Source organism: Rhea americana, unplaced genomic scaffold (assembly GCF_003343005.1).
Source record: "Rhea americana isolate MKP2758 unplaced genomic scaffold, rheAme1 scaffold_42, whole genome shotgun sequence".
Classification (NCBI taxonomy): Eukaryota; Metazoa; Chordata; class Aves; order Rheiformes; family Rheidae; genus Rhea; species Rhea americana.
The window spans coordinates 3,525,787-3,540,595 of NW_028186557.1; the positions used below are offsets into that span (position 1 = coordinate 3,525,787).

Consider the following 14,809-nt stretch of genomic DNA (forward strand, 5'->3'; position numbering starts at 1 on the left):
CTAGGGAGAAATAATGCTGTGCACCAGTACAAGCTGGGGTCTGACCTTGTGGAGAGCAGCTCTGCAGAGAAGGACCTGGGAGTGCTTGTGGATGACAAGTTGACCATGAGCCAGCAATGTGCCTTTGTGACCAGGAAGCCCAATAGTATCCTGGGGTGCGTTAGGAAGACTGTTGCCAGCAGGTCGAGGGAGGTGATCCTGCCCCTCTACTCAGCCCTGGTGAGGCCTCATCTCGAGTAGTTGTCCAGTTCTGGGCTCCCCAGTACAAGAGAGACATGGAGCTACTGGAGAGAGTCCAGCATAGGGCTACGAGAATGATCAGAGGGCTGGAGCAYCTGCCCTGTGAGGAACGGCTGCGAGAGCTGGGCCTCTTCAGCCTGGAGAAGACAAGACTGAGGGGGGAGCTTATCAACGTGCATAAGTACATGAAGGGAGGGTGTCAAGGGGATGGGGACAAACTCTTCTCAGTTGTCCCGTGTGACAGGACAAGAGGCAATGGGCAGAAATTGAAGCACAGGAAGTTCTGCCTGACCGTGAGGGGGAATTTCTTTACTGTGAGAGTGATGGAGCACTGGACCAGGTTGCCCAGAGAGGTTGTGGAKTCTCCTTCTCTGGAGATATTCAAGGCCTGCCTGGATGCAACCCTGTCTAACATGCTGAGCAGGGAGGTTGGATTAAATGATCTYCAGAGGTCCCTTCCAACCTTACTGATTCTGTGATTCTGAATAGGTCTGTGAACCCATATGGCCCATGGGCTTGGGGAATGTAARGGGAGTGCTGCCATTGCTAGCATTTTGTTTTGATTAACAAGGATCTAGGAGAGATATATCTGTAATCTCTGTAGTGCACAGGGATAACAGTGGCTCATTCATCAGGTAGTTGGGAGGGTACATTGGAGCAWTGTATCTAGCCAGGTTATTCTGGTTGTAAAGCATGTGTGCAGAAGCCAGCCCTGCYGTGATGATGCATTGCGACTGAGTCAATATTAAAAATTTCATTGCCTTCCATGAACCATTTTTTCTTTTCAGATGTATTGAGCAAAGAATATGCTCATATTATCTGCAGAAATGCAGTGTGCAGACCAGGAATCACTATGTTTGCAAACGTAAGGGGACTTGTGTCACTGAGCTAAGAGTCCAAGAGACACAAAGGGGCATAGGGATAGGTGCCATTATTTGTATAGAAATATTTGAAACCTGAGGAACAAAAACACCTTCTGTAGCTTCAAAAGAAGTGAAAGGAACCATGACACATCCTGTTTCTACAAGCCCTTTTCCAGTCACTTTAAGAAAATCTTTAAGCTTTTAAGAGTTTGCAAAGCTACGTATCTTCATTCATAGTTTTCCTGTTTTCCTCTGAGGTCAGACAGGTTTCTGTGTGAAAGGACAACTAGCATTTGACAGAGTGAAGCCATCTGTCACTTTTTGTTTACACTAGCTCAATAAAGCTAATCTCATGGTTTTTGCATTTTCTTGTGTTTTCAAATACAGTAGGAACACAGGTGCTTGAAAAACGGAATAGATTTTAAACACTTTCTTAATGGCTGATTTGCTTCAGAGCTTTCTCATGATTAAAACAGGACATCTGCTGAGTTAACAAGGAAACTGTGCAGAAGTCAAATGAAAATGCTGGAAAACCTAAGGTTAAGCAAGTTAATGTCTAATAATGTCCATGATACAGTCAACTTCAGATCTGCCTGGTATCTGTCCCAAAGTCAATATCTTCATTCAAGAACTGTGCTCTCCCACCCTAGCAGTTCTCAACAGTGGCCAAATTGCCATTGAAGCTGATGAAAACAAGCTCAGACATTTACATAGGCGAATTCCCATTGCATGGGGACCATTCTTCTGAAATCAATAGTGGTTACTTCTGTAGATAATGATCAGTGATATGGCCAAGCATTTCTTCATGAGAAATTAAGTTTCTGTTCTCTGGAACATAAGAAGTCAAGGGACTCTCATAACTCTTAAATCAAGGACTTTAGGCCACCTGGGAGACCTTCACCTGAGGAGTCCCATGTGAGAAGCCTTGAGGCAGGTTAAACAGCCAACAGAGGGTCTATTAGAGATCTCCTTGATTGGAGAGGAGAGGAAGGTACAGCTATGCAGCCCATCAGATAAAAGATATATCAGTACCTCATCAACATCATCAGATAACTAAGAAGTCCTGATAAATGCAAAGATGAAAGAGAGAGAAGTCTTGCTCCAAGTCAGGGCCAGTGAGTATGTGCTCTTGGTAGAGTTCCTTCATGCTCATTAGATGAGATGAGCCATGGGATGGGATGATGAGTCTCTTGGAAACACAAAGATTTTCAGCCACTGAGTGGAGTCCTCTCTTAAGAGAATTAAGGGTTTCAAGGGAAACATTCCAGGGATCAATAGGGAACAACACTAGGGAACCAATCCAGGCAGACTCATAAGCAGCAGCATTTATGATTGTCTGCAGGCAGAGATTGTTCTGTACTCATCACCTAGCTGTATCAGAAAAAAATAAAGCAAAATAATTCATTAAGACATGCAGACCCTCCGGGTCATCTACTGTTCTGGCACTGAGAAACAAATAAACTGTCTATGTGAAGTGATAACACAATGACAACTTTTTGATATGCAGAAAGAACCTCAGCACTTAACAGGTTTGATCCTGTACAGAGTGTACAGAGTGACATACCACTAAAATTCACGAGGATTTTGCCTGGCTTGGGTCTCTGAGCCCCAGCTCAGCAAAGTGTTTGTGTGCTGATTACACTGGAACTTCTCAGCAATGAAGACTGTCATGATGTCATAGGATCACAGGATAATTCAGGTTGGAAGGGACCTCAGGAGGTGTCTAGTCCAACTTCCTGCTCAAACAATATTCTTCCAAGTGAGGTCCTCTGGGGGCCCTGTGCGGACTGCCCTCACCTGTCCCCCAGAGCCTTAGAACGCCTCTCAAGCAGGAGGAGATGGCCATCTGCCAGCTTCTCATATCCTGACCCATTTTTCCTGAGAACTCAGCAAGGCACAGTTTCACAGACAAGAGGAAATCCCTAAACTGCACAAAGCCCAAAGAGTGGAAAGTTTTTTTTTTTTTTTTTAACTTGCTTGGCTTTTTTTCTAGCTTCCCCATGAACATATTTGACAGCTTGCTGTTCCTGCCAGCGCAGGATCCCAGTGGAAATCTGGGCTGAGGCTATGCTTTCTGCCTCAAGGGAGGCTTCCCAGAAGTGCCAGGGATTTATCGAGCACCACCTTTCACTCCCCATCCCTTGCCGTGTCCCACTGAGGGCCATGTGCAGTGGCAAGCTGCAGACGGGTTTGCTGGTGGCTGGCTACTTCATCTACTTGCTCGTGGGTGCAGCCGTGTTCCAGGCACTGGAGAGGACTGCTGAGAAGCAGCAGAAAATGGCAGCCGCCCAGATGAAGGAGGCTTTTCTGCAGAACTTTACCCACCTCACAGTGGCAGAGATGGAGCAGTTTATGAGGGTGAGTGCAAGGCATGGGGGAAGCCTTTTCTCCCTCCCCTTTCCCCATCAGTCTGTGTTTCCTACTCTGCCTTGATACACAGATGACTTTCACTGTGTCCCTGCCGGTGCATTCGTTTGGATGATTTTTGCAAACCCCAAGCCTGTTCTCTGGTCTGACTAGGGAGGTCTAACAATGCATGGGGCTTGACAGAACCTTTTGTGTTAGCTATTAAAAAACAAAAAAAAACAAGCAAACAAAAAAATCCCAAGGATCTGATTCTTTTGACTCTTGCCTCCTGCTGGCATGTTTCAGCGGGGCTCTGCTGATCTACAGTGGGCAGCATGGCATGAAAAATGAGGCTGTCAGAAATGAGTGGGGATGATTGCCACACACAGCAGCATCGCAGGCAGTGCAAAAGAACAATGCAGCAAGCTCTGAAATAATCTCTTGGGAAAAAAGAAACTCAAATTTCTGCCAGGCTTGTGGCATAGTCGGGGTTTGTTTTTCAAAGACAGCATGGAAGCGAAGCGCTCAATCTTGCCAAGAGAATGGTGTTTCTAGTCACTGCAGGGGAAACTGAGAGTGGCTGCACTTCTCTGGTCATCTTAGGACTTTGTAGCTCTATCTGCTACAATGCAAAAAAAATGGGGACTGAAAACAGCCTTCCTATAAGCATTTCTGCATGGGAAACTAAGAGATCGCTCAATAGGCCAGTTGGCAGGATAAGGAGAGGAGCTGAGAAGCAGTATTCCTAATAAAACCACTGTTGATCCGGCCCCCAGTTCACATACATATGTACCCTCTTCAACTTCGATTTGAGGGGAAAGGGGGTAAGAGGAAAGGAAAGAAAAAGAGGATCTTGCTCACGAGAATGAAATCTTTGTGTCACAGCTATGGAATGGTATCTGTTAGCCTTGATTTTCTGGGGTATCAGCAGAAGACTTAATGGGGGGAGGGAATGGGGAAGATCTTCCTGGTGCAATTTTTTCCAGCTTGTGTCTTGCCTCTGGCAGGGCTCAGCCCTGGAGTTTATCTAGGCTGCTTCTATACAAATTGGCCTGTGTTCCAGATGTCCAGCCCTCTGTCCTCTGTTTGCTAAAAACAGGGACAGCTGCACATTGCCTTCTTTTTTCCCTAAAGCTTTTAAAAATACATCAATATTACTTATTGTTAAAACCAAGGAAAAAAGGGAAAAATCTGAAAAAAGATAGAATCATGGATGATAGGTCTGAAAGGCCAGTCAGCCACTTGCCCCAGGACAGTCTTCCCTGAGCCCAAACCGTCTCTGACAGATGTTTATCTACTCACATCTCAAAGGCCTAATTGCAATTATCGCATGCATGTGTGCTCATGCATTCAGTTGAGAGGACAGTGCAGTGCGTGTGTCGGGCCGGATTCTGACTGCAATTGCACCAAAAGTAATGACTTGAAACCCAGGGGATTTTCTCTGGATTTAAATTTTTGATACTAATCAGAATACAGCCTTTGAATGAAATTCTGCTAGTGTGTCATGTGCACCCTGCTGTAACTGACTGGTGCCTTGCTGAGAGGCATCAGGCGCACTGCTCAGTGCCTCTCCATACAGACGAGAAATTAGGCCCTGGATCCATTACTACCATCTCAAGGGCAAGCTCAGAACCAGCAATCATCAGCCATGTCATCGCTTAAAACTAGTGGGCTGCCCTGCTCTGGCATGTCCTAGTCTTTTTTTAGGATCCTTCACTTCCAAAGTAGACAGTTTAAAAAAATCTGAGATCCCTGGGAGGTGCAGTTCACACTGAACAAACAAGTTTTCCTATTAGACCACTCAACATAACCACAGGGCAAAGAATTAACATTCAAAAAYGCTGTCTGGCTGCCTGCAAGTCTGTGCCTTCCTTGAAAGCTAAGGTATGAATGATGTCCAGAGTCAGGTTGAGGACAGCTGAGTGCTACACACAGGAAAGGAGCAGTAATGGCTAAAATCCATAGAACTCTTGCAGCAAATGCTTGAGAAAAGCAGCCGTGCTGGTACCAAATCTTGCTTTCCCTCACAGAACCTGACTGAAGCCATTCAGAACGGAGTATACCCTGTTGGAAATGAATCACAGATTGAAAACAGCAACTGGGATTTCAGTAACTCCTTCTTCTTTGCAGGCACGGTCGTTTCTACAATAGGTAGGATTTTCATGTGTGTGTGTGCCTCTACCTGTGCATGCGTGTGTGTGTGTGTTTGTGTATGTGTGGTGCTGATTAAGTATAGTTATTAGGACCTAAACAGATAATGCTTTCAGGGTAAAACTCCAGCTCTTCGTGGCGAGGGCAGGAAGCAGCAACAGGTATGAGGTATGAGACCTCATCATCCCACAGCAAATGCAGCATCTTCCTTCATAGCTTTGTTTTGGCTTATGAAATACCAACGGTTTTCATATCATTGTTTCCCACCCATTTCTTCTTCTGTCATCTGTTAAAATCTTGGCTCAGCTGCCAGATGTGAGTGGGAAATAGACGTGACTTCCTTGGTCTTATTCTACGGTCAAACAAGCTATAAATCGTTCCTGAGACTGCTGTAAAGCATAGAAGAATGGTAGGAATAAAGTGAACTTTGCTGGGGCATGGACACCATCACAGTAACCTGTCCTGGGTTAGTGTATGCCTTGGGCCAGAATATGCTGGAAGGGAARAACAGGAAGGGGAAAAGGTGAATGCTATTGCTTTTACACTACTCCTTCAAGCATGTGGCTGCTGTTCTTACCATTTCAAGGGCCACCTTTCCCCTGCGTATCCCTCCCTTTTTTCCAGGTATACATCCCCRAAAGCACAGGTCTGCTAAATATGAGTATAAAATCCACACTGTTGGCTCTTGCTTCACAGGCTCATGCAGCRTAGGTTAAATCCGTGCTTTTGCAGAGCAGAGCTGAGATGTCACTCCCACTGCACCTTAGGCACAGCTGCCCCATTGATCACTGAGTATCACATGTTACAGGGGCTTCAGGGGTCTGCCAGCATCATGGCAGGTGTGTAGGTGATACACGACCCYGTAGCTTCCTGTCTTAGAAGAAAGAAAATGTAGAGCCTTAAATAATATATTCTTTAAAAGTCTCCACTGATCTGCTGGAACCCTTTCTGTGCAACACAGAAAAAGCATGGATGAGGGTTCAGGAAGGAGAATGTGCTGAAGAGTGACTCGTTCCTATTGATCAAAWTGTCCAAATACTATCAATGAACTTGAACTGAAGATCAGAGCTTCCTCTTACACACTCCTTGCTCCTCACTGCCAAATACATATGTCTGACTCCATCAGCGTAGAAGAGGTCATTTTAGCACATAGAAGGGTTGAGCACTAGAAAAGGCTTCTGACCAATTACACCAATAAGGAATGTTTCATGGTTATAGCAATATTTACATACCAGTGAAACTTTTCTAGTTTGTCAACACACTGCCACTAGCAAAAGCCATTCTTGGCACCACATATTTTTGTATTTTTTGTATTATTTCATTTTTATACCAAGAAGAGATCAGTTGCCTCTCATCAAATTTTGTTTTTCCAGCAAGGGAGACAGGCTGTCACAGGAGAAGTACAGCTTTGCCTGTTTCTCTGCACCTTCACCGCATCTTCAGACCTCCAGGATCAGAGATGTCAATTTTTGTTATCATGAAAGTGGAACAGCTGTGTGACAGGGAGCACAAGATATCTTAAGCATTTGAGGGCCTAGCAGCCAATAAATCAGCCAGTTGTCTTATTTGTGTTTTCTCTCAGAGAAAGCCTTGCGCTCTAGGAGTTATGGACACCTTGAGATGAGCCTGAGCTGGAGAAAATGCATTTTCTCAGTAAGAACATACACTAAGTACAGGACTCTTGCACTCAAATGTGTATCTCAAGGGGTCTGAGAAGAACAAGTCTCCAGTCCATTAAGGGACATAGCTGGAGTTCTGCAGCCATTTCATTGCTTAGATAAATTCTATTTTAATAAAATTTAAAGACAAGCATCTTTCTGGTATGAATAAATCAGCCACCATTAAAGTCTAGGCTATTTAGCACAGGCTATTCTTATATATCCTACACTGCTTCCAGGACCTGAGCCAGTATCCAGATGTACCAGCTTACTGGCATTTAGCCAGGGAGGTCACTAACACAGCACTGTGCTGTATCCTCCAGCCATGCCTTCGTGGGCAGATTGAGAAGAAGCTATGGGTGGGCTATATCTAATTCTGGCATGGTAAACAGCCCTGGGCTCCAGCCTTGACATCTTCCAGGTTCCCAGCCTTCTGGTTTATGTCTTTCCATGTTTTTATTATAGGAGAGTGTGTTTTCCGTAATCGCTTTTAGGTTATGCTCTCATTCCCAGTAAGGCTGGCTGGAAGCAAACTGCTCTCTGCATCTTCCAAAGTATACAGGGTGAATCACTTCATCTGCCTACTGGCTTTGTCAGAGAAAAGTGAATGTACATGGTCTGAGAAGTGCTAGCCACATCTTCTAGGGGCAAAGACAGGCCAGGTTCAGGTAGGTGTGAATGAGACTGTAGACTGCTCTAGCTCTTTGGAATACCTTCTCTGACCCAACTTTCTTTCATAGGTTATGGCACAGTGCGTCCTAAAACTGCTGGGGGCCAGATCTTCTGTGTCTTTTTTGCTCTGTTTGGAATCCCTCTGAATATTGTTTTTCTACACCGYGTTGGTAAGATACTCTCACTGCTGTGTAAAAAGCTGGGGAAATTCCTGTACGAGAAAGGAATGAGAAAGGTAATTTGTTCCACTTACTCAGGCACAGTTATATGCTCACTGCTATACTTCTTTCAAGATATATCATATCAAGAGCATTGTCTATGTTACATTTGTTCTCATGCCATGTTAGGCACCATACTAGAACAAGAGATGAAAAGTTCTTCACCTTGCAGAGCTAAGCAGACAAGGTAGCAGTAGAAGAGAGAGAGGCAGAGAAAGGGATGCTTTTTGCCTATTCATCTGAGCGGCAGGCATCTAGCCCCTTCAGCAAATGATGGAAAGAGAAGGCACCTCATCTCACTTCTCTAGAAACTTGTCTCAGGAGCTAACACTCTTGGGTAGTACCATTCTCTATGGCCAATAGATATGGATGAGATGATTGATCATCTCATGTCTAGATAGCAAAAAGTAGGTGAGCCAACCAGATGTTACAGGTATCAGTAGATACTTGACTCATTGCTTAGCTAGCCYCTCTCCTCCCTTTACTCTGACAGACAGAAAACATCATGCTCAAATTGTCCATTTGAGCCCAGTTGTTGAAAGATGAGGAAGGAGGCACACATAAGGGGCTAGAGGCAGTCTGTCTCTTGCCGGTTTTGCCCCAAGTTTTGCAGCTTCTCCTGTTATGTAACCATTTTTAAGGAAGTGGAAAGAGCTTTTCTCTGTCCCTTACCATAATTCTCTTTCAGGAGGAGATATGAATGCTACAGACAACTCTATTCAAATTATTGGTTTTCTTCCCATGTCTGGCAAACTTAAACGGAACATGAGGCTTGATCAGATATAGACTCTAGCATATGCACAATGCATTAAAGGCATGGAGAATTATCCAACAGTTGCCATTCATTTCAAGACAATCTGTAATTGTAAAATTCTGCACATAAATTATAGGTGTGTCTGACTGAGAAGTCTTAATTTAAAAGAAGTCTTTTCTTCCCAGTCAAGACCTCTTTCTAGCTGCATGGAGGTGAGATGGGCACTTCATCATCAGGAGCTCATTTGACAAAGRTCTTCTTGTAGCTGGGTATTCACTGAGTGGGAGCCAAGCTGTGGCACTGATGCCATGCATCTTCAGAGGAATGTAGGCAATGTTCAAGACTCCTGGAGATAACATTGTTGGAACAGATGTAAATTCTCCATGGAATATTTTTAAAATGTCTATTTTCTCAGGCAACTTTGAATGATTTTTGAGAGCAATACCTAAATTTCTAAAAACTAATTAAAAATGAACTAATCTGATGAAAAAAACGGAAATAGTCTGATCCTGATAAAAGTCATTGGATAGGAATTCCTTCCATAATTCATGGTCGTTGGAGGTTGACGCAAACACTAAAAAACCTACATGTCCCTCAGTTACTATAGCCATACAACTCCCATGGTGCATGGCTTACTCTACTTTGGGGGCAGGCTGCAGTACCTTTAGAGGAAGCGAATTCAGTACAACCCATCAGCCCCTGTGGTCATAGCAGGTGGTCCCAGATAGCCACTCATTTGAATACTGCACCATTATATATGACCTTCTGCTGTGTCAAATCAGAAATATAATTGAATTGGTTTCTTTTTCAGAAGAAGATCAAATTTCTGACCCTTTTGTTCTTCCTGGTGACGGGGATCCTAGTGTTTCTGTGTTTGCCATCACTCTTCTTCCAGATAACAGAGGGCTGGTCCTACAGCGAAGGAATTTACTTTGCATTTATCACCCTCAGCACCATTGGCTTTGGTGATTATGTAGTAGGTAAGGTTGAATTCAGAGAGGAGACACAACAAAATGCCAGGGATACTACTGTAATTAACATAAGATGAGTGCACAAGCCACTAGTGAAGGTACTGTAGAGACAACTCTTCCATCTGGGTCTTCCTAATCCTCATCCTCTGTGGTTCTGAGGCAAACACTCTTCTCTAGGATTGCATCAGCTGATGAAAAGCACTAAGATGTCTAAATAAAATGAAATACAATGCTTTGGGGTGCAAAGAACCCACATATTTTGGGGAGGGGAAAGGGAAATGTAGAGCAGGACTCAAAGGGCCTGAGAATTTGCATATACCGAAAGGGAACAGTTTGTGACAGTCATACAAAATGAGGCATGTATCCCTGCTTTGGCCATCTAAGTCTTATGTTTCAAAGTGTACAGTAAAGAAATGATTGGTCATGTTTCAGAAGATACGATTTTACAGCAATTCTCCTCAAAGCTGTGGAAAAGGGAGAAGTGGGGAAATGTACTCAGTTGTTAAAAATGGGAGCTTATACCCACATATCACTATGCCCTTCTAGTCTCCTGTGCATCACTGGGTGCTCTTTGACTTCACAAGTTGGAGCTTTGCATTTTCCCTGAAGTTAAACTGTTCAGTCCACGTCCAAAGTCCAGTGAACTGGAGTGCTTCTAGAAACACTGCTGTGGATCTGCTTACCCAAATACACTCTCCATAGAATTAGAGGAACTCTAAAATGAACACCAGAGGCCAAATAAGTGTTYGTGGAAGAAGCAATCAAACACCTGGACTTCACAGAGCATCAAAGATTTCTCTACAACAAACTGTCCTGCTGGCATCTTGCCAATCCAAACTTCATTTCAGCTGTGGTATGAGAAGGAAACTCTGGAGTTAGTATTTTAGCTCCAGTGCTGCCCACACAGTGAGTCTGGAAGTCTCACTTCACTTTCTGATGAACGGACTTCCACAGCACACCAAATACAARGCTCTCAAGCCCTGCAGAGGGGCAAGAGGGGCTTCAAAGTGTGGGTGACTATTCTGTTGCTTGTTTAGAAGATTTTTTTAGGTCAGGACTTTGGCAGAAGGGGCCCACAGGCTTTTCCAGACACTGTCCAATATTCCCTGCTGGCCTTAATTTTCCTGAATCTGTGTATGAGACCAGATGGTGCTTTGAAGATCCAGTCAACATCTTGCTTGTTTGCATGAGTTCATGGATTGTAATGATCTCATAGCCTAGACGATTGCTCGTCCACGACGTAATGGATTCCTTTTCCTTCCCACAGGATGTGCCACACCAGTTATTGGCCCTGACCTGCTGTCTGTTAAAGGCCATTAAGTTTCACACAAACACATACAAACTCAAAGTCTCCATGTGGGTTGAATACATCTGGTCTTGCGAAATTTACTGTGTGTTTCAGAGACAGGGAGCAGAAGACATCATCATGTCATGAAAGTATCAACACCCAAGACCTCTGCAATGGCCATGAATTGGTTAGGCTACATTTTTCTATGTGATAGTAGCAGATTAAGTATCCCTTAAAGCAAAGGAAATCAGTCTCCCCTGACATTCTCTTCTCACCTAATCCATAGAAACACTCTTTGCCTCCAACTCTGGTGAGCRATATTGCCACAAGCAAGACACAGCACTCAGGCATTTGCAAAGAATCTGCGTCACACAACAGCGGCCACCTTGCTTACTGTTTTCTCCAGCAAGGACCAATCTTTGTTATAGCAATGGAAGACAATATGTCACAGGCATTTCTTTTCTAACTGTTTGTAAGACTGATGACCCTGGTCTGTGCAATGCTAGGCACCTTAAACTTCAATTACAGGCAATGCAGGAAGATGGAAGGTGACTAGGGCCTTGCAGGGGAAGATGTGAACAAATGGGCAGCAGCCCAACTGGCTTGTTCTCTTCCTTTGCCCCAAAMTACAGGTGTGCTTTACAATAATGGGTGCAGGTCACAGTCTGAAAAGCACCACTTCCTTAGCACCTTCCAGCTCTGCAGACAAGCTGTTTTACAAATACAATTAAAAGATCATCATCAGACAGACCTTCTGRCTCTGTAATTTCATCTTCATTAAAGTGACCTAACTGGAGCTGAAATATTTTTTCCTGCAACATTTATCTCCATTGGCATTAAACAATGAAATAAAATATTAAGTTTAATACCTCAAACCTCCGCAATGAAACAAGCAGAATCAATGGCTATCCTCACTGTTATGCATTTAGAATTGATTACAGAAGACAAATGGATTTGTGCTGGCCAAGTGGAACAGAACAGGTTTGAGTTCATTTGTATATTAGTTCAAATTAATTAACTGCACWTTAATATTAATATTAGTATTAATGTTAATATTCAAATTAGTTAATTGCATATTAATTCTAAGCTCTTCTGTAGCTGTAGTGSATCAAGCATGAGATAAAGCCTCTTTTTTTTTCAGGGAGACATCCTAGGAAAATGGCAGAGTCTGAATTTAACTGTTTTTGTACATGCACACGTAGGTGAAACTCCCCTTGGGCTGTAAACCAACCTCATGCTCTACTTAAGCCCAGTTTTGAGTAAACATTGTGAAGACATTACAAGTTGCTTTGCTAACACGATGTTGAAACCCTCTCCRCAAATCATGAGCTCCAGCTAAGAGCACAAAAAGGAGATGCTTTGCAGCAAGGCYGGCAGCTCCTCTGCCAAGTCAACTCCAGTAGTAGCAGAAGAAACAACTGTTGGATCCCTATGCATGACGGCAAACCAGCGCCCTCCTGCCCCATTTCCAAAGATCTTGCACAATGAAGTACAATAATCTTGCACATTGATTTATGCAATGCTAAGCACTGCAGGACYTGAAATGAGTTGCCAGCATCCTGACTCCTTCCAAGAAGTTTCACAATGGGAAATGCTCTGCGAGGCTTGCACTAACCTCCATGCCCATGCATCTTGCTATGTTACCTTCTGTGTGGAGTCACCCTTAACAGTGACTTATAACACTTGATAAGCAGTATTACCATTAAACTCAAATTTTAAAGCAAATGCCATGGTTATATCAGCTGGCTCATGCTAGTAAAGTTGCATGGGATTGAATGCAGTAGGAGTAAAAACTCTCTGAACATYGGTCATGCTGACATCTGAGGAACCAAATGAAATGACCCATGCAGAACAGCGAGTGTGGAATACTGAGTGATGTTAAGAGGTTTAGACTGCATGAAATAYGCTTCGATCCACTGATTTCCAACACAGAAAGTTGTGTTCTCAGTATGTGACAGTGAGTTCTCATCAATCACCTACTTTTTTAATGAAGAAAGGTCCTGCAGCCATTCAAAAACAAAGTAGGAGTTGCAACTTCTCTCTTTCTGTGATCAAGGATAACTATAATTTAAAATAATTTTGTATTTGGTCATAGTCACATGGTGTTGGAAGAATATACAGAATTACAATAGTCCAGATAGCAATTGTAGAGCAGTTTTAGTGGCCCACTATGCTTTGTTTTTTGTGCCTTCTGAGTTTGGGAATACTTTCATAATAAAACTACACAATCTACTTGTATATGCAGAGGTTGCGATGGAGTTGGTATGAGGGGAAAAATATCCCAATCTGATGCTAACCCATCTCAATCTCAGTGTATCTTTTTGAAGGGCTACCATGGTAGACTGGTAGGTACCCGCTTATTACAGCCACAAGAGACTGGCCCTACCTGAACCTAAAGCATGTTTTCCTTTGAGCTGCAGCCTTGCTGGGGAAGTCACCTTAAAGCACTCAACGTAAAATACTTTGATGAATTCACTAGGTTGGCCCATTTTACACAGGCAAAGCAATTTAAACTTGTTAATTTTCCTTTTCTTTCTCGCTCTCTGTCTGCAGGAAAACAACCTGACAGGAATTATTTTTCCTACTACCGAACACTGGTGGCCATTTGGATCCTTTTTGGCCTTGCCTGGATTGCTCTCCTGTTTAATTTATTRACAACGGTACTGGAAGATACTGAAAAAATAATTGCCAAGGATCTCCATCAAATGGGAAGAGTGAGTAAGGACAGTGAAGCAARTCAACAAAGATGCTGGCCTGCTCAGTTTATTCCAGTAGAAGAACTACAACTACCGTATACTGGAGGGGATGCACARAAAATTGAATCATTAGCAGCAGGTTCTGAACACCCAAAAAAKGAAAAAAATGTTTTTTTCTTATAGTAAAAGTATTTCCATAACCTATGGGGATTGAATTCTTCATTGGAGATTTGCTAGTGCATTATTCTAAAGAAATTCCCATGGAAATAACATTTCTCCTGCCTTTTGCTGAGATATGACCTTTCAGAACTCAAGATTTAAAGTACACAAAGTAAGACTATTAATGGTAAGAAATTTGCTCCTCAGTTTGCCCTGAGRTTGTGCTAACAACCTGACAAGTGCACTGGTTTTGCAAGGCTTCTTTGAGGTTTTTCCACAAAAATGCAGAGGAGGTGCATGGTAGAGCTTGCTGGTTCTGTTTGGATTTTGCTGCTTGTAAAAACTCACATCTGTTCCAAGAACTGACATGCACAAGCTTTTCTGAGGCATTTTATAGCACCTTTGGAGAAAGAAATAAAGGGATATAACTTAATAATGCCTGATTTAAGCTGTCATATTGAATAAGCCTGCAAGACTTGGAAGACATGTTTGAAAGGCAGAACCTGGGCTCAGTTAAGGGGCACAAGAGGCATCTAATGGACAGGGTTAGAAAAAGGTTAGCTGTGTTAGAAATGGTTTATTCTACCTCTTCCTGTTTTATACTAAGATGAATAAAGCCAATTTCACGTTTTATCCCTGTGGCTTTGAAAAAACGTTTATGATGGCGCTTATAAAGAGTATATAAACACATATGCATTTAATTCAGTTTTTTGTAGCATTTTATAAGAACAGCGACTGGTTTGAATGAAGGAGTCCTCACTGCATCAGAGCCTTGCTGCTATGCTTGTATTTC

The 14,809-nt window shown here is 43.1% G+C and overlaps 1 protein-coding gene across 1 annotated transcript; it reads left to right on the forward strand.

Annotated features, from left to right (window-relative positions):
• The first annotated feature begins 3,223 nt into the window (after nucleotides 1–3,223).
• LOC146590164 (potassium channel, subfamily K, member 16-like) lies at nucleotides 3,224–14,452 on the forward strand. Its single transcript, XM_085315070.1, is given in 6 exon segments — nucleotides 3,224–3,461; nucleotides 5,480–5,600; nucleotides 7,999–8,165; nucleotides 9,714–9,882; nucleotides 13,715–14,028; nucleotides 14,030–14,452. Coding segments are annotated over 6 exon segments (1,008 nt in total). The 5' UTR covers nucleotides 3,224–3,266; the 3' UTR covers nucleotides 14,072–14,452.
• The last annotated feature ends 357 nt before the right edge of the window (nucleotides 14,453–14,809 follow it).